The sequence below is a fragment of the Botrytis porri genome (assembly GCF_014898465.1).
Source record: "Botrytis porri strain MUCL 3234 chromosome Unknown BPOR_009, whole genome shotgun sequence".
In the NCBI taxonomy this organism is placed as follows: domain Eukaryota; kingdom Fungi; phylum Ascomycota; class Leotiomycetes; order Helotiales; family Sclerotiniaceae; genus Botrytis; species Botrytis porri.
The window spans coordinates 1,379,912-1,399,026 of record NW_024066083.1 but is presented as its reverse complement, the minus strand read 5'-3'; the positions used below and the strand labels follow the sequence as shown (position 1 = coordinate 1,399,026).

At 42.4% G+C, this 19,115-nt stretch overlaps 6 protein-coding genes across 6 annotated transcripts; 4 read left to right on the top strand and 2 right to left on the bottom strand.

The window, feature by feature from the left end:
• Positions 1–650: 650 nt before the first annotated feature.
• Positions 651–4,979, top strand: EAF01_007223 (uncharacterized protein; the record flags this gene model as incomplete). The annotated part of the gene is made up of 8 exons (XM_038915478.1): positions 651–1,017; positions 1,066–1,161; positions 1,210–1,585; positions 1,636–2,265; positions 2,839–2,890; positions 2,954–4,015; positions 4,334–4,475; positions 4,624–4,979. The coding sequence occupies 8 exons, from the start codon at positions 651–653 to the stop codon at positions 4,977–4,979; spliced, it is 3,081 nt and encodes a 1,026-aa protein (XP_038769116.1).
• A 509-nt stretch (positions 4,980–5,488) lies between these two features.
• EAF01_007222 (uncharacterized protein) lies at positions 5,489–7,739 on the bottom strand (the record flags this gene model as incomplete). The annotated part of the gene is made up of 10 exons (XM_038915477.1): positions 5,489–5,659; positions 5,713–5,798; positions 5,950–6,024; positions 6,084–6,338; positions 6,600–6,685; positions 6,737–6,772; positions 7,114–7,220; positions 7,296–7,418; positions 7,474–7,581; positions 7,632–7,739. The coding sequence occupies 10 exons, from the start codon at positions 7,737–7,739 to the stop codon at positions 5,489–5,491; spliced, it is 1,155 nt and encodes a 384-aa protein (XP_038769115.1).
• A 2,238-nt stretch (positions 7,740–9,977) lies between these two features.
• Positions 9,978–12,475, bottom strand: EAF01_007221 (uncharacterized protein; the record flags this gene model as incomplete). Its single annotated transcript, XM_038915476.1, has 5 exons — positions 9,978–10,115; positions 10,170–11,751; positions 11,919–12,034; positions 12,083–12,417; positions 12,472–12,475. 5 exons carry the CDS (start codon positions 12,473–12,475, stop codon positions 9,978–9,980), a joined length of 2,175 nt encoding a protein of 724 aa, XP_038769114.1.
• Positions 12,476–14,761: 2,286 nt separating this feature from the next.
• On the top strand, positions 14,762–15,329 carry EAF01_007220 (uncharacterized protein). The gene is made up of 2 exons (XM_038915475.1): positions 14,762–14,906; positions 14,961–15,329. Exons 1-2 carry the CDS (start codon positions 14,894–14,896, stop codon positions 15,107–15,109), a joined length of 162 nt encoding a protein of 53 aa, XP_038769113.1. The 5' UTR covers positions 14,762–14,893; the 3' UTR covers positions 15,110–15,329.
• Positions 15,330–16,038: 709 nt separating this feature from the next.
• EAF01_007219 (uncharacterized protein) lies at positions 16,039–16,556 on the top strand (the record flags this gene model as incomplete). Its single annotated transcript, XM_038915474.1, has 3 exons — positions 16,039–16,068; positions 16,309–16,400; positions 16,472–16,556. 3 exons carry the CDS (start codon positions 16,039–16,041, stop codon positions 16,554–16,556), a joined length of 207 nt encoding a protein of 68 aa, XP_038769112.1.
• A 505-nt stretch (positions 16,557–17,061) lies between these two features.
• Positions 17,062–18,188, top strand: EAF01_007218 (uncharacterized protein; the record flags this gene model as incomplete). Its single annotated transcript, XM_038915473.1, has 5 exons — positions 17,062–17,301; positions 17,351–17,590; positions 17,633–17,683; positions 17,718–17,915; positions 17,970–18,188. The coding sequence occupies 5 exons, from the start codon at positions 17,062–17,064 to the stop codon at positions 18,186–18,188; spliced, it is 948 nt and encodes a 315-aa protein (XP_038769111.1).
• Positions 18,189–19,115: the final 927 nt, after the last annotated feature.

Below are 19,115 nucleotides of genomic sequence, written 5' to 3'. Positions count from 1 at the left end.
CAGCCGCATCTCCCGCTGATATGCTGTGGTACTTTCTGTTCCAAGAATCACCTATCCCTTGATCACCATCTCGCATCTGTAATGGGTGATGAGACTCTTTACACAATCACTCATTTTCGAATAGAAGTATATCTTTCGATAAGTTTCAGTGACGCTGGTATTATGATATGCACATATATTGAGAGATTCCTTCCAGTGAAGGTATGCCATCGAATGAAGTTGATATATTTGGCTATACTCAAAATAGGATCGCGAACCATACCGGTATTTGGGATGCAGAATGTTAAGTACTTTAAAAGAATTTCTACTTTCAATTTTCAATTCACACAAAACTTTCGCGTGGAATTTTGACAGCTTCAAGTAAAGCTTAAAATGGCTTGAATTTTTGAATCATCCGCGACATTGCTCTCAATAAGACCTCTATCCACTCAATATCATTGATAGCAAGCAGGTCACATCTTGTTTCACCGAGAATTGACAAAGCCCCTCCGTTCAAGTACCTATTACTTCCAACCCTACGATTACCAGTCCATTTATCCTGTCAAATCCACTCAGCACTTGCTCTACCCTTCTTGTTTTTGTCCTTCGTTTCAATCTTGGTTCTCAACAGGCATCCGCCATCTTTCACGGAATACCGAAAACATATAGCAATGGAGAAGGAATCCGAACTAGCAAATGGGGAAAATGTGAACCAAGGAGTTTGTGAATTATCCTCCCCAACGCCACCCATTCCCATACCGCTGTCTCCAGAAGAATATCGTAAATTGATCTGGAAAATCGATCTTCATGTTTTGCCAGCTTTGTTTACTCTTTGGATAGTCGCCGTCGTTGATCGAGGCAACATTGGAAGCGCCAACATCTTCGGCATTCAGGAGGATCTCCATATGCAAGGGAACAATTTCAACATGGCTCTCCTCATCGTTGTCATTTGTTTTATTGTCTTCGATATTCCGTGCAATGCATTACTAAAAGCTAGCACACCACAAATCGTTATTACTGGCGAAACTTTCCTTCTAGGTTGCAGTCTCTTCCCTATCATACCTCAGCATAACTAACATCGTATAGGAATAGTGGCTATTGGAGAGGGACTTGTCACAAATCTTGCTGGGTTCTATGCCATGCGTTTCTTTGTAGGATTATTCGAAACAGGACTCATACCAGGTATTTTCGACAGCTACCGGTCTAGCGAAAACACTAATACAATTATAGGAAGTGTCTTTATCCTGAGTCAATATTATCCTCGGTATGAAATTCTATGGAGATTGAGTATGTTGATGGTTGGCAATGCTCTTGGAACCGCATTTGCTGGACTACTTGCATTTGCTATTGCTGGTATCAATACTTCCACTGGGTATAATGGCTGGAGATGGATCTTCATCATTGAAGGGTGCATTACTGTTGCAGTGGCAGTTGTTGCCTATCCATTCATGCCAAAGTGGCCGCATCAGGCAGAATGGATGTCCGATGATGAAAAGACTTTCCTCGCTGATGCAATCAAGCAAGGAGGGATTGTTGAACCGAAGGGCGAGAAATTAGATATACACAGACTCATTGGGGTTTTAAAAGACTGGAAGATATATGTAGCGTAAACAATCCATCCAGCTTCCTATTCAGTTCTAAACTAATCAATCTTAGTGGCATACTTCTCGCATTTACAATTATGACGTCTGCTAGCGTCGGGATATTTACACCAACTATTGTTTCAGGCATTTCTGCTCATCAGGATCCTCGCCACGTACAGGTTCTCTGTATTCCGGTTTTTGTGGCAGCAGCAGTATCTTCATTGCTAGCTTCATTCTTATCAGATTATTTCAAACATCGTACAGGATTCGCTCTCTTTGGATACGTTATGATCATAGCCGGTGCTATAATCTTACTTAATCAAGAGAATGTCAGTGCGCATACCAGATATGGAGCGGTCTATCTCCTGGCTTGTGGAATCTACATCGCTGTACCAATAATATGGACGATTCTACCAAACAACGTTGCTGGAACGTACAAGACGGGAATTGCGATAGCGATTCAGGTCAGCATTGGGAATTTGGGGGGTATAGCTTCAACTCTTTGCTTTGCAAGTACTAAGGCACCATCTTTCGTCTTGGGATATACAACTATTGTGTGGATGACTTGTTGTGCTGCGGTTCTCTTAATCTTATATGCATTCGTTTTGTGGATGGAAAATAGGGCTAGAGCAGCTGGCAAAAGGGATTATCTGTTAGAGAGGGAAGATGCCGACACGCTCGGGGATATGCACCCTTCCTTCAGGTATACTTATTAATTGCTTAGTTTGTATAAGGTAATTAAAGCTACTGAAGTAGCAGGCGATATTCTGAAAGTTCCATGGCGGAAGGGTTTTGTAGAGTCGAAATTTTTGAGGAAATTCACGACTCGCAAACATTCATGGAAGGAATTGTTCGCTTAATAGTGGGAGCGCCTCGAAGCATCATTTTTTTCACCTTCCGGTAGCACCGGGCGGTCTGAAGGATGATTTACATTAGTCAGATAATCTTTTAATCTCGATACATCCATTCTCCAACGTCGCACATAGGTTCCACCTTACTTCCGAAGTTGCTTAACTGTTGAGATTTACGGTTTCATATTTACTTCCGAGGTTACTCGACATACTCAACGCCATGTAACCATCGGAACTGTTTCCAGATCTGATTCGTTCTTTCTTCATTACCATCGCAGAGATTTGAAAGATATATTGTAGCGTTCTATTTCTACGAATCTGTGTTGCAGTGGGTTTTTGGTGTATCTTTGTGTCTGATGCTATATAATACTACTGAGCTACCATCTCTTTCAGATACGATGATTTATTCTCAATAATTGTCTGAGTTGCCCAATTCGCGGGTATCTCAACGTACTTGGATACGGTTCACATCCAATAGTCAGTGTCTAGTTTACCTATCTCGTTCTAGCAGCTTGCCATCTTAACTCACTACCTTATCAGCGTGCTTCAGCTCCGGCTACTGAACGTTTCGAATCCCTCATCTCATTTTCTCTCCTGTTTTTTCCATTGTTCGTATCACAAATCAAAGCCCCATCTCCAGCTGCAATATCTATTCCGACGATCATGGCGAGCTCTACCACAGCTCGGCCGGCCCCCTTCCCATGCGAGCCTCTCCACATAGCCATAATCGGCGCCGGCCTCACAGGCCTCACCCTCGCTCTCTCCATCTCCGCTCTTCCACTCCACCAGCGTTCTCACCTCCACTACACCATCTACGAATCGCACCAGCACTATTCCGAAATCGGCGCCGGCATTGGATTTGGCGCTAGCGGGCACCGAATCATGAAACTCCTCCACCCCGAATTCTGGGAAAACTACAAAGCGATTGCGAATTGGGGCGACGACGACGTATGGTGGGATTTTGTCGTCGGCGACAAAGTCGGGAATTCACAAGGAATAGTCGATGGGAAATGGGAAGGGAAACGAATCGCACAGGTACGCATGAAAGAGGGGAGAGAAGGTCAAAGTACCGCGCATCGAAGATCTTTGATGGATATTTTAATCAAACTTCTTCCTTCTTCGTGCGATGTTCGGTTTGGGAAACGTTTGACGGGGATTGTATCATCTGCTTCTGATTCGAATCATCCAAATTGCAAAGTAACCCTCCAATTCCAAGACGGCACAACTTCAACCGCCGACCTCGTAATCGGCGCCGACGGCGTCAAATCACTCTGTCGGGATATAGTGCTCGCACCGATTTGCAATCCCGAAGCGCTCAAAGCGCGTTTTACGGGGAAAATAGCATATAGAGGATTAGTACCGATGGAAGAGGCTAAAGCGAGGATAGGAGAGAAAGCGGGTCAGAGGATGTTTTATTTGGGACATGGGGGACATGTGGTTTCGTTTCCGGTGGAGGGAGGGAAGAGTATGAATATTGTTGCGTTTGCGAATCGGGGGGAGGGGGCTTGGGAGGGGGGTTGGGTGAGGGAGAATGTGGGGGTGGAGTTGGAGAAGGATTATTTGGACGGTAGGTGGGGGGGTGATGTGGAGGGGATCATGAGGGTAAGTGGATGGTGGCTGGATTTGTTTATTTGTTTGCTCGCGATGCCCTTTTTTGTGTCTGTTTTTCTTGCGATGTTGGGTCTGTGGGTCTTATCCACAGCCCTTGTACTTTTTCGGCTACATTCCATTCTTCAAACGACCTCGATCCCTTTTTGTATCTCTGGGTGGGATAAATTTTCTCCACATCTACTATATCTTATACATCTCAAACTCGATATTTTTTCCTACTTTACAGAACCTCACTTTCTCAAATTCATTTCCCTTTACCCCTCAAATGTATTTTCTGTTTCAAAAAAAAAACTAACACTTCGTTAACAGCTCATCAAATCTCCCTCCTACTGGGCGACATTCTATCACCCCCCCGCTCCGACCTTCCACCATCCCACTCTACCCATCCTTCTCATCGGCGATGCTGCGCACACCACTGCTCCGCATTTCGGACAAGGCGCTGGGCTTGGTAGTAAGTTTCTTTTGCTTCTCCCAGCTACTGCTCTCCCTCCCACCCTCCAACTCAGTATATCCTCCATGTTGAATCCTTCCCAAAACCCTTCACTATTATTATCCATCCTACTTCACACCAAAAAACACTAACCCCCACCCCCTTCCAGTCGAAGACGTATACATCCTCACGAAACTCCTCTCACACCTCCCCACCACTCACTCTTCCACACTCAGCACAAATCTCCACGCTATCTTCACAGCCTACACACAAATTCGACAACCGCGTGCTACCACCGCCGTATCTACTGCTAACTATTATGGCCGCATGCTTGATATGGAAGATCCGGTTATATCTGATGATCTTTCGCTTATAGGAGAGAAAGTAAGGGGGATAGCGGAGACGATTTGGGGATATGATGAGATTGGGGAGGGGGAAAGAGCGGTAGAGATCATGAAGGGAATTTTGGGGGAGGATAAGATGGGGGATGCGAGAATGGGGCGTGATGTTGAGGGAGTGCGGTAGCTTGAAGAGGAGGGGCTGGAGGTTGTTGCTGGTTCATCGGATTACCTGTGAAATATATAGGAATGAGCAATCAGAGCATATGTTGGAAGATTGTGGATAGAGTATGAATAGAATCACGATAGTCTAATTCACTTGCACTTGAGTGGGTCTGTGCTCAGACATTGGAAAATACTAACTAGTAGGTATTTTGACAATTTGAGTAAGAAAATACAGATAACAAGTTTCGAAATGAAGTAGAAAAGAAGTAGAATTCCATAGCAATCATTTCGGCATTAATTTGGCGAGTCCAGATCATAAAAAAGAAATCATAAAAGCAAGAAACAAGAAAACAAGAAATAAGAACTAGATAGCTCCAATTACAAAAGAATGTGATTGGCTTCCACGCCTCTGGTGAATTTTTCTCTTTCGTCCTTGAATACGAGCCCACCAATTGCTTCCTTACAACTCTGCCAATGGCATTCTGACCGACCAACAACCTTTGCGTGTTTACTGATCCTCATTGTAAGGCTTTAAGAAGGAGGGAGTAATGTGGTCAGAGTATTCTTAGGCGTTACAGTCGTGACTGCATACTTGCCAGTAATGCCTTCCCATTTGCCTTTGACGTAGACTTCATACTTTGATGCTTCGGTAAGCTCATCAAGGTAGTATCCGAGTGCAGTGCGTTGCATCGCTAGTGTCCACTTTTGACCATACAAATTAGCAAAAATATGACGAAGGGCATGGAATCACATACCTCCCAAGGATCCGCGTTAGCTAGAGCATCATCCCGGATCTCATCAGTTCGTCTAAATTCAAAAGTGCTCTGGTAATCCGAACAATCTTCAACATCGAGCAATTAGCGCTTGGTTACAACGAGAGTGTTTACGAATGATTCCTTTTGTTTTTTTTGAGTGCAAGGATACTTGAACCAAAGCATGGATGTTGAATTTTGAAATTAGGAAGCATGTAAAGAAAAACTTTTGATACTCACAAACTCTGTCTGATTGTTTGAAGGCAGGCTTCCGTGCAGCTGTGTTGGGGTTTGAGGCGTAGCTTCCCCCGCCACCTTGATAGTAGATGAGAGTTAGCATAAATAATCAAATTGACATTGCAAAGATCACTTACCCCATATAGCAAACCCGTTTTGAAATCTCAATCTCGGGACAACCTTGACTTTGGCAGTATATGGTAACGAAGTTCTTTGATCAAAAACCATCTGATTGACACAGTTTACGCGATTAGCAGGGAGTGTAAGCTGTGCAGACGTCGTGGAGGTGTAAGTGGTGGACTCAGAACGAGACTTTATCGTGGAAAAGTTTCCATTGAATGTTGCCTTCAAGTTGGCTTCCCAGCTGTCTTTGACTCCCCATTTGTAACCGACTGATTTATAATGTTAGCAATTAATCACCATGAACTTGGTGGTACTGTCAATTTTCAACTCGCTATTCTCCGACCAACCCAGCTATCTATGTTTCGAGCATGAAATATCAATCACTCCTCAACACTAGGAAGTCTAATATCTGTTGAGAAACTTGCAATAGCTTTACTTGAAGCAGAACACTACCAAAATGATCGTGACACCGTCTTCGATATCCGAGGTGTATAAGTCGAGTCTTTTGCAAAGACAGAAACTTAACATACCTTCGACTCCAGCGTTCACACCCCAACTTTGACTATCTGTGACAGTACTTGTCACAGTGCTACTTGTGCCTACTGTGACAGTAATGCTAAGAAATATTAGTTTGCAATTCTTTTCCGAGCCTCTGGGTGAGACTTACGGAGTGGTTTGGGGCCGGGTATTCGGTCGTGTCAAGCTATGGAATCTGAGTAAGCAGGTATTCAAGATAGTAAGGCAGAGATGTTTTGCACTTTTAAGGGCTTAAGATCAGTTATAATTGGTTTACCCCATATGATATCCGAGACCTAATTACATTAATAGTCATCTAGCTGCACATTCAACACAGTCAAGGCTCCACTTACCTCAACAACCCAATCGAAGAACTCAAGGTTCGTGCTATGAGTTCCCTTGACTCAATTTAGTAAAGATTTTGTAGTTTGGAAAGCAATACTTACATCATAACCAGAGTCAGGCGTATTGTTTAAGCGCAAGGTTCGGGAGTTTTGCTGGTTTGGTCTGGTGGGATCCGTAACTGACATGCCCATGTCTTGGGGTTTTGCATCTTCTAGACTGTAAGCCCCAATGTACGACATACCCAAACGTGAAGCAATTCCACAGCAACTGGTTTTGATGTTTTTGATGACCTAAAAGAATATGGTAAGCATTTATCTGAAATGTGATCAGGTTGCTAAAGGTATAAAAGTCAGAAAGTTCAGTACATGTTCTTGAATGGCTTTTGTGGCAGCTAGATTTCCATCCAGGCCATCCACTTTATATGAGTTATTGCGCTGTACTACTTCCACGAGAGCAGGATATGTTTTTGTCTTCCATTCGTTCCATTTCTGATGTAATATTAGCTTCCGTGTTTTCACAAAAATTAAAATGTAAGTGTAATACCGCGAGAGCTAAATCTTCTTCGCCTTTCTTCCTACTCATAAATATCATCAAATGCATTGTAATCTTGGTGTCCAAGGCCGCTGTGCTAACAAAATTATTTGCTAGAGTCTGGCATAGTCAGCTCTTTGGAACAGATGATTTGATTCAGACCAACTCACTTGATCAATGATAGGTATAACCACCTCGCTAAGCAGTGCCTTGTTGTACACAGACACGACCTCATCATACTTGTCAACTTTGGCTTTTCTATAAAGCTCGAGTCCCATATCAAGTTGCGATTGGTAAGTCTGTATTTTTGTGCTTGAAATTGCCCCATTTGGTAAGGCGTGGAGATTACCTTTAGCCAGGGTGAAGTCGTTTTTCGCAATCGTCACAGCCGCACTTGATGACAATGTCTGTTGAATTCCATTAGTCACGATTTGGTAAACATCCGAGTGTTGATCATACAATCTGGTTTCTGGTGGTGGTTGGTAGATCCAAGTTTAGATCAATAAGATCTAATCTATCTCGACAAGATTGAAGAATAAGGGGCACTTGAGCTGCAAGCTCGCCGGTAATATAACGTAAGTCATGGCGTAATGCGTCTAATGGCGTAATGCGTCTAATTGCGGGGAACCACTCTATTAAAATCTCAATTACTCAACAATCAACTATAATACAATCTCCAGTATCACTTTCAGATTCATCTTCAACTTCTTCTCCAATATCCTCTTCAGTTTCAGTTTCATATTCAATTACTTTCCCTTTCCCTTTTCCTTTTTTCATTGTCTGTACCTTAGTAGCTTTTTCGACTTCCACTACTGCATCACATAATTCTTGCGTAGAAATATGAAAATGACCCTTCAAAACTAGTCTCTTTCCTTTCTTACGTATCGTACGTTTCTTCATAATAGCTCGTAAATTATTCGCATCGTGTTGGTGAACAATACTTTGAGCTCGAAGTTGCTCACTCCCAATCGTCAATTTTCGAATGTATTGACGAACCGGGGTTGAAAGAGTCGTATCATTTTCAATTGTTGAATTTAAAAGGTTATTTGCTGTTTGTAAGATTGCTACATTTGGGGATGAGCTATTGACGAAGACTTGGTTAAAAATATCAAATTGGGTTGGTTCTTTGGATATTTCGACTTCGGGGGGTAAACTCTCGACCCAATATACAGAACACTCTTTGTGGATTAAATGGATGTAATCCAGCTCCCCGTTATACCGATTCGATATTTTGATGATGGCATATGTCGGCTCGAGCTTTAATATATGCCTCTATTTATTCAATCTTTTGTATTCGTACAAGTTGAGCTTGATTCAAATCAGAAAGTGCTGCAATGAGCCGTTTTTTTCAATGGACTGAAAACCGCAACATCAAGTGGCTGAAGCAAATGCAAGGTATGAGGAGGAAGTATAAGAAGTACAATTCGATTTTGAAGGCAGTGAGCTATAAAGCTTCCACTAATATGAGAATCGTAGCCATTGCAGATGAGAAGCCGATATTTGCCACCTGCTTTTGCACAAGTTGCAGATTCGAAAACGCGTTTTAGCCATTCTAATCCATGAAGATTGCTTGTCCAGCCCTTTGTATTTGCTGAAAAGAACCAGCTATTAAGAACTTCCTTCGGAATTCAATTTTGAAGGACATTTTTATCTTTAAAAATCCTGAGTGGTGGAAGAATGGATCCATCCGCACAAATACACTCTATCATTAAAATCCACTCTTGATGGTCTGGATGTGCTTGATGTTTTGTATGAAGTGTAGAATCGATAATAATTCGAGTTGATTCTATTGTCCTAATTGAATGTTCAGATTTATCCATATTATATTCGTCTTTCTTTTCAATTCCATAATCCTGAATCGCTTTTTGATATGTGTCAAACCAAATACTACATGTTTCCCTGATTGCACCATCCATTCTTACAGATTCAATTCGATGGCCAATAACAACTGTAAGATGAGGATGTCGTTTGATAAATCGTGGAACCCATTCATGACCAAGAAGGTGTTGTGGTGGGAGTTCAAGGGAGTCAAATGAGGGGCAATCCAAATTATAAGTCCGTTTTGAACGTAACTCCTCAGCCAATTCTTTTAACAACTGATGGCCTGGTGAATAGCCGCTAATTGTCAATTGCTTTATCCACTTAAGAAGTACATTCTCTTGTACAGCAGAAAGTTTCTGTTGCGATTGATGTGCTTCAGAACGCGATGAACCCCCTTTGACGCGTCGCGTCACAGTATCTTTAGAAAGCCCCAGTTCTTTTGCAGCTTCATATGAAGACTTATACTTTCCATTTTGAACTCCTAATATTGCTTCAGAAAGTCGAGATTCCATTTCCTGCACTTTTAAACTTTTTCGACGGACCATTGTTGAATTGTTGCTTTTTTGATGGGGTGGTCCCCCACAATTAGACGCATTACGCCATTAGACGCATTACGCCATGACTTACGTTAGGCTTTGTAGGTATCACATGCTATAAATCGAGACTTAATACATTCTCAAAGTGATTCTTGCAGGTCAACCACACATACCTGTGTTATAAGTGTTGACAAAATTCGACTTTTTCTCGGATGCGAATACATCGAAATCCATCCCAAACTTGGTTGCCATGGCTGTAGAGATCTTATTTTCTGTGCAAAACAGAATCAATGCATCCTGGAAACCACATTTCAGTACGTTGAAGCGAGAAACAGAGAGTTATGTACTGACTTTGATCAAGGTAGAATTAGTGATTGTTTCAAATGGTTCAGGTTCATATAGTGGCACAATAGAATTCTGGAGCTTCATGACATATGTTTGCTTAAGACTGTCAAATATGACATTGAGACTGGCCTTGATCTCTGCTTCGTTGCTCAGCCAGATTGCCTTTTGAGTAGCCATGGTATTGTCGGCTGCAGTTGCGAAAAGATCTTTTTTGTCTTGTTTGTCAGACCATAGGTATTCGTTATCCACTTTTTGATTGAAATTTGATTTTGCCGTGTTGCAAGCAGAGGTAGCACTAGTGTTGTACTGGTTGTCGTTACCCACTTGCGTGCTCCTGCCAAGTGTGGTCAAGGTTTCCGTCAAAGTCTTTATGCTAGCCTGAGACAAGTTGGTAGCCCAAACAGCCCAGGAACTAGCCGCCTTGGATTGTATACCAGACTTGTGTAAATCAAGAGATGATTGTATTATTGCCTCGTATTGATCAGGCAACGCCTGAGGATCATACATATCTCCTTTGTTCTTGTATGTGCTTGAAAGAGTGTTAAACAAAGTAGTGAAAGCATTGTTAATATCTGTTGGTGACTGAAGAATATTGTTTGTTGGAAAGACCTTCAATAGCTCGTCTCCGATCGAGGCAATTAAATTGGTCAAGGTAGTGGACATCAAGGTTTTTATCCTACCAAGATTTGTCGCAATGAGATCAGCTTTGACGGCAGTAGTGGAGTTCGACGCAGTATTTTGTGCAGCCTGAACAACATCCACCGGCATGTATGAGATGGAACTAGCAAGTTGACTAAGAAGCAGGTTCACACTGCTATCAAATTTGATGGAAAGTAATTGAGTTGATAAAGTAGGATCCTTGAGTATGTTGTCGGAGACAACACTCAAAGAATTCGCAAAATTAATCTGTACTTTGTTCAGAGCATTATTCTGAGACTGCTCAAAGATTGATGGCAAGTTCAATGGCTGTGAACGATTGATCGCGTCTGCGAATGACGGCATAAAATCAGCAATCGTGCCCCCTGTGAGTGGCACTCCAGTAGCAAGCTCTCGAGGGGAGACCAAGGCTTTAGAGAGGCCATCTCGAAGCAATTTGAAATATTCCAGATACTTTGGAGTGAAGTCTGTGAGTAAGATAAAATCTTTGAGACCATCAGCAAGAGCATCACGAGCCTCGCTTTTGAGACTATCGGGCAGGATGAAAACTTGGATAGATTCAAACACGGATGTTAGAAGTTTGCGGATATTGTTTCTGTTCGTCGAGTTTGAATCGGTTTCTGGCTCCTGATTCATGAGAGCATTCTTGAGCGTTGTAACCGTGTCGACTTTGTTCGTTCGAAATTGATTAAAGATTATGAAAAGATGACCAAAGAGTGGATCTGTAGCAGCTTTTCCAGACGTCCCAGAAGTCCCAGACATTCCGGTAATCGCTGTGTTGCCGGATTTATCGTTCCCACCTGCACGAAGTCTTTGTGCTGCTTGGGTCATCATACCAAGTTGTGACAGGATTTCTTCGGTGAGAAGACCCCCAGTGCGATTGTAGATGACGACTCGCGACGTGACCAATGCGGGACTGAAGAGATCCATGCTAGAAAATATCAGCAAAGAAAAACAGAACTTCATGTGAGCACCTTCGTTTCTCCGCCCACCAAAGTCTCATGCGTGCTACATACATTCGTACTCTCTTCATGGTAGAATGCAACCACAACGATAATACTATCCTTCGAAATTGTTGAGTGCCAGAATATAACGTACTCATAATTATCTCCTATAGCACCTTGCCCCTCTGTATCTACAAAAGTTACCTTGACATTTGCGGTACTTGGAACCACAGTTGTTGCCCCTTCTAGTGAAGAAAATTGAGGAAGTGTCTTGAATATGTTAGTTCTAGGACTACAAAGGACTCAATCAAATCTTACCAGTACTCTGGTTGGAATTTGAATTCCTTTGGTGAAAGTCTCCATGCCTGGATAAGTTGAGAATAGCTCTGTAACGGTGCAGCCAGCAAGAATGTTCATCATTGTAGACTTCCCGGAACGCGCAGGGCCCATTACGCTGATCAAGTTCAAAGGGTCTTTGATCAATCGGATGAAACTGTTGGTAGGATCTTCGATGACTTTCAAGGCATATGCTTGATGCGCCGCTCTAGGATCGTTTGGATCAGACGAAGGATTTGAGAGGGTCATATCGAGCCATCGCATAGAATGAGAGGCTTCATCGCGTAGTGCTGCGATGCTTTCGGCTGTGATTCCAGCTACGAAGAAAGTTCATTAGCTTGATATGATGACAGGGCAAGATAAACGCATACCCATTGTTACAGGGATGGTGTGGAACGAATTATCAGTTCCAGGTAATTCGATTGAAAGATGGGTGATTATGACAAATTGAGTTTATGAGATGAAATTTTGACTGTTGAATGTTAACTTCAAGATAATTCGTCTCAACCTTATAGCTCCTCACTTCATCATAGTGCCACCTTTCTACTACGTCTTATTACACGAAACTCATGCACTGACATCCACCTGTGAATTCTTCACCAAGAAGAGACAACAATTAAATTAGTTCACGAAGATGCTGTGATTGTGTATCAGCTCACAGGTGGACCACAACCGTGAGCCGATAGGCACTTTGCTATTCTTCCATGATTTCAACCCCGCTTTACGCTCCTAAAATTATTGCACGGCAGCACAACATACCGTGCAGCTGAGTCGCGATTTACATCGAACAGCAACATGTAAGTTGCAGAAAATAGATTCAGTCAGCCATGAATTCTTATCCAAAGCAGAAGGAGACCATATTGCATACGACCATACATACAATCGTGCCACAACTATCCTTAAATAGGGATAATTCTGCCGTAGGAGAAAATTCAGCCAACCTTGATGCCTTACTGAATACAAATCAAGGCAATATCCCATAGAAAAATGTCACTTTGTGCTTTGTGAAGCATTGAAAATCTGGTAGAGGAGAGATTCAGCCAGCCGTGTTTCTCGCGGAACCCCAAACGAGCCTCTTGCAAGATGCCACGAGCTGCCGAAAACAGATAGTTACAGAATGACCATCATGATGTTGTGAACAGCAGCAATTGATGTTTATCCGGACCAATCTAATTTGGGATGAAGAAGAAACAATGTGAGAGGCGACAATCTAATCTAATAGCTTGCAAACGTACTTCAACCTTTCTGTAGTTTCACTTGAAAGCACATCAATTATTGTGCTCAAACCCTGATTCACTTGCTGCTCTTCCAAATGACCTTCATTCTCGAGGTTTAGAATGTACGACTCTGTAAACATTTGACAACTATCTCGGTGCTGCCTCGACCGAGGAAAATCATACACTCGTACTTAGTTGCTAACCACCTACTAGTCAACATGATTGAAGTAATATGTATGTATTTTGTGGTTGACGTGGAAGCCAAGTTAGAAATCTGATAAGTTGTGCGAGGTTGAGTAACCACACTAGCGTAGATGAGTGGTTCCCGGTCCCCAATAAGTGGTAAAACTCCTGCTATTAACGATAAAATGAAATAATCTATGCATGATTCATTTTTGTTACTCAGGAGTTTGCCGAAAAGGTGAAATAACGCATGCAAATTCATCTTGACATAAAATGGAAAGTGATGCTGCAACATCACTGGGGCATAACTCTCATGACTCTCTGGATCCTGTGTATATCATGATATCATGTCGCACTCACTCCTTGAATTCGAACAACCACTGCAATTTAGCTCCCCACACATACCACCCTACAGGCAAAAGAATCTTATCTGGTTCGTGTAAATTTGATATTAAATCAATTCTAGTGACATGGTGCACTGAAATGTGAAGGAGAGCGGAGAAGAAAGGAAGAAGCTCTCATGGCAGGAGATGGTGAATTCCCAAGACGCGAGATCTTTACATAAAGGAAGACGTATTTTTTTTCGCTGGAGCGGCAAGATTGTTCTGCCAACTATGATAATCATAGATCATTCAGGTTCCTCTCACTATTTGAAGATGTCAAGGTAATTGAGGTGGTGTAATGTTGGAGGGAGTACGAGAAACATAGGGCTAGGCTAGGCTAGCCGTCATGGTCACGTGTCGTAATTATCCGTGCACTTTGACACCCACGACCTCGATCATTCTACTGGTTCACGCACGGGTGGCTACCTAATGTGGCTGATGTGGCTGATGTGGCTTAGGTAACGAGCTATCAAATGCACCCGTGGACCTACCTACAGAGTAGTAGCTCCAAACAGTTTGATTATCATGTCAGATTCGTGAACTAGATAATGTCCTCGATATAAGATTCATGAATTCCTTAACGTTGTGTTCAATTTCAGACAGAACGGGACAGGAAAGAGTAATTCACGGCATCGATTTCCAGCTCTTGATAACCGGTACTAAATTGAACCACATTATCGAATTCGACGGCATGACCGAGGAGGTATTCGGTCATATCATGGACCAAGGATTTCTAGGCTGCTACTTTCTTATTAGCAAGACAAGACTCAGTCAAGAGATTCAAAGGCCAATTATTAAAGCTTTCTTCCTTCCTCTGGGAAATCCAATTTACTCTATCAAACTTCGATATATTGAATCGTTCTTTTCAAGACAAAGTCATCGTCAATACCACTTTACTTCAAATCTACTTCTCCACATGTAGACATCAAAATGCACCCCACCAGTCTTCCCTTTACCCTTGTAGCCCCTGCAATAATGGCTCGAGAAAGGCTCTCACAAAGCCAGTATAGATGGCCCAGGCTCGTAAATGACGCATCAACTTTGTCGATGGATGAAGATCTAACAGGGGCTATACAGGTGCAGTAATAGGAGTAGAGCAACAAGCTGCTCATTTGGGTACTACCGTTGTGGCTGGCGATTTCACCGATGGTGCAGATGACGATGATGCTATTGCTTATGCCTGGTTCAACGAAGACGGCACCGAGAAAGAGGTCGAAGCGAAATGAAGCGTTTGAAGGATATATGGAGTTGTAACCAATTCTACATATTTGTACCGATTCGTGCAAGTGGCTCAGGTGGCTCAGGTGGCTAGGTAAGCATGCATACCTTCCCCGCAGACTGCGGTCTGTGTTGACCTGAAATGACCTGAAATTCCATGGTAAAAAGACATGCGCAAAATCTCTAAAGCGCTATGAATTTGCAAGTTGTAAACGGAAAAGACTTGGCAGATCAAGAAGGACTGTACAATACTCCACTATCATCGAGTTTTTGCCGTAAAATACAACTACATGGTACTTGAGAATCTATTCCATAATAAGAATGACTGACAGTCCATTGCTACTGTGATGGATGCTGCAGAACATCGCCGCCAACGTGCACCGGGCCGTTGGATTAGTTGCTGATGATCCAGTTGGCGAGTACCAATGGAACAGTATTTGGCCTCGGGCATACTCGGATAGTAGGGTATTGGTTTTGATGTTGGTAATATCCGAAAGGAGAATCTACTCGACCAAAATGATTGCGCCGCGCAGGTGCTGGGCGAACATAACGGTATGAAGTGAAAGGTTTACAACTACATACCAACTGGAGGATGCTGCACATTGATTATTTGCTGAAGGAATCTATAGATATTCGTACATTGACATGAATCTACTCTTCTTCAGGGCGGCGGGAGATATACCCGGGAAGTGTTGAAGTCTCTTCATCTCCATCACCCTCACCGATTATGTGTTGATCATCTTAACGCATATGAAAAGTTCCATTCATAGGCTTTCTAGGATGCATGTGGCTGTGTCACATCGCATGTGTAATCATGATCCGGACACTACCGATATGAATGGTGAAAACTCAGTACAAGTCAAATCTTGGTATTTCATCAAGGCATCTTTCAAGACTAGCCAACACCCGCTTCTGGAGACTTTCAGAATTCTTCATTATGGCCAGCGAAATGAATGCTGATCTCGAAGTATAGCAGAAGGCGCCTACCCTGGATCTTTCAGTGGCTTCTGAACCTACCTCGGAAGAGATCCTGATTGCGACACCTGAAAAGGACAAGGAGGTTTCAAAGACCCCAAGCATCGACGGGATCCCCTCTTAATCTCCACCTCGTATTGTCACTGGCGCTCGATGGGCTCTTGTGGTTCTTTCGATTTTATCATCAACCTTTCTACTCTCACTTGATAACACAATCGTTGCTGACGTGCAGTCCGCAGTCGTCCGACAGTTTTCATCAGTCGATAAATTAGCTTGGCTCCCTGTAGCCTTCCTCCTTGCGGCATCTGGAAAAAATCTCTTCTGGTAAGAATGTCAATTCTGTCCATCTTCATATCTCGTTTCGGATCTGTTCATGTCTGATATGATCGGTGCAGGAGGCAAATTGTGTCGCCAATGGCCGCCGTTGCATCATCGCTCCTCATGGCCTTATTCATGAAACGGGAGAAGCTGAAGCTTTGAAGACCTGATTAATTTTAATCAAAATGATTGTAATTACAGACGCCATAGTTACGATCAACGGTTTTCTTGGATAGCGAGGTCTCGGTTTATTGTAATTTTCTCAATCGATGTAACTAGACTGTAGTAGCTATAAAATTGATTCTCTGATTTGTATCCTATTATAGTCTTTCCCTGTTTGATGGCTAGGAACACTTCTCCCGGCGTGTGAAGTTCTTCATTTTTAATTTACAAAATCAACACGCCAGCACATGCGGCACTTGCAGAATCAAGATAGCCAATGCTACCTACTACATTCGAATATTGATCTTAGGCTTTCTTATTGCATTAAGAACATCTGTCAGATGCGGTTTCTGCGCCCCTTCTTTACGGCATGTCTGCAGCCCGGAATGTAATCTCCGCAACATCTCAACGGTCATTTCTTACCAGAGCCCTCTTTGCTCTCAACATATATTGCCCCTCCTTCTTCCTCGAGAAAAGTCCTTCAACAATACTTCTTCACTTCATCATGGCGCAACCAACAATCACTGAACTAGCTGCGATAATATCGGCAAATACTGCCAAAATTGATCACTACTTAAGCAGTCAAGGCCCAAAGTCCCCATCATTCGATGTTGACGCTCCTACCGAGCCAATCGTCCCTTCAGATGCTCCAGAACTCGAAGCTGCTCGATCAGAGCTTACTGATGCAACTTTGATGCTTCATGATCTCATTCTTGGGCCCAAGGAGTATTTAATGAAATTAACCGTGAGTATACACAAAAGCAACTACTAAGCTCTTTACTAATTTGTTAAAGCATGATTGGCTCATAAGCATGCAAGCAATTAGTCGCTTTGATATTACGAAAAGCATTCCGATTCATGAAGAAGTTTCTTATGCCGATATCGCAAAAAGATGTAGTGTCAATGAGCTTGACGTTCGTCATATTCTTCGTCATGCTATAATTTTACGCCTATGCAAGGAATCGAAGAGGGGCGTTGTTGCTCACACAGCTGCATCCAGGATGATAGCAGAAGATCAGCAAATAGCTGATTGGGTTGAGACCACCTCCGATAAGCTATGGCAAGCCGCAACCTAGACGGTTAACGCTATAGTGAAGCATCCGGGATCCCAAGAGCTAAGTGAAACTGTACAGTCCCTTGACACAAAGTGCAGATACTTAGACTGATGAGCTTCTACAGTGGTTTGCGCTTGCGAATGGTACGGATAAATCTGTATCCGAAGTTTTGTCCCAGAATCCAGCACGAGCAAAACGTTTTGGCAGTGCCATGAAAGCTTGGACAGAGGGTACAGGATACGATCTTCAATACGTCATTGATAACTACTCCTGGCAGGAGGTTGGTAATGGTACTGTTGTTGATGTATGTAATGTTTCTGCAATTCTTGATTTATCAATCCCGCTAATAAATCAACAGGTTGGCGGCTCGCATGGCTTTGCCTGTACACGACTTGCGAAAGCATTCCATGACCTCAACTTTATTGTTCAAGATCTTCCACCAGTAGTTGAAGCTGGTGCTAAGACAATCCCCTTGGAGCCATCAGACAAGATCAAGTTCATAGCCCATGACTTGCTGAAAGACCAGCCACTCAAGAATGCAAACATCTATTTCTTCCGATGGATTTTCCACAACTGATCTGACAAATATTACTGTGTTCGAATACTGCGCAACCACATTCCCGCTCTCAAAAAAGTGCGCGCAGTGTCATCAACGATAATGTGCTTCCGGAGCCAGGAAATTTGCCTAGATGGTGCGAGGAACGTTTGAGATCTAGACTCGAGGGAAAGAGAAAAAAAAAGATTAGGCGAAACTTTTCGAAGATGCGGATCCAAGGTTTACATTCAAGGGAGGGAAGCAACCTGCTGATTCTAACCTTTGGATTTTGGAAGCTGTTTGGGATGGAGATTCTACGACTCATTAGTTTGAGCATCCGATCAAGGATCAATTCATCTTGACATATACCTTGTACTTAGTCCCTGATCCACTACAAATCACCAATAGTCTGAACAATCAGTAGAGATCATAGCTCTTTCCCTAGGATGTTAGTTAGCTAAGATGATATAGATTGATTGATTGTAATTAATCCTCAAGTCAATCTTGTTTATTGTCAATATTCATTTCTATAATTCCTTTACTCAAAGTAACTAAGTAACATAGCTATCCTCCACGATAACCAATCATAGGATTCCAATATAAATTTAAATAATCAAATTCCGTCTGATTTTTCTCCTACCAATAGGATGTAATAGGTAGGTAAGTACACTCTACGTAAGCGAAATAAGAGGAATCGAATCCTCTTTCAAAGAACTTCCTGACTGAATTATAAATTCATTTTAAATCAAATATTAGATTCTAAAAAGATTAAACAAAAAATTGAACTCTCTTTATAAACAGTAAAAACTATATGCATTTAATACAATATCTAAGAGAGATTCGAATTATCAAAGTCCTTTTGAACGATACTTAACTTCTGTTTCTTATTTCGCTTACGTAGAGGCACATACTGTAGTAGGCTCGGTAAGTAGATAGATTATGACGTAATCGAAGATTCCCCACTAAGTT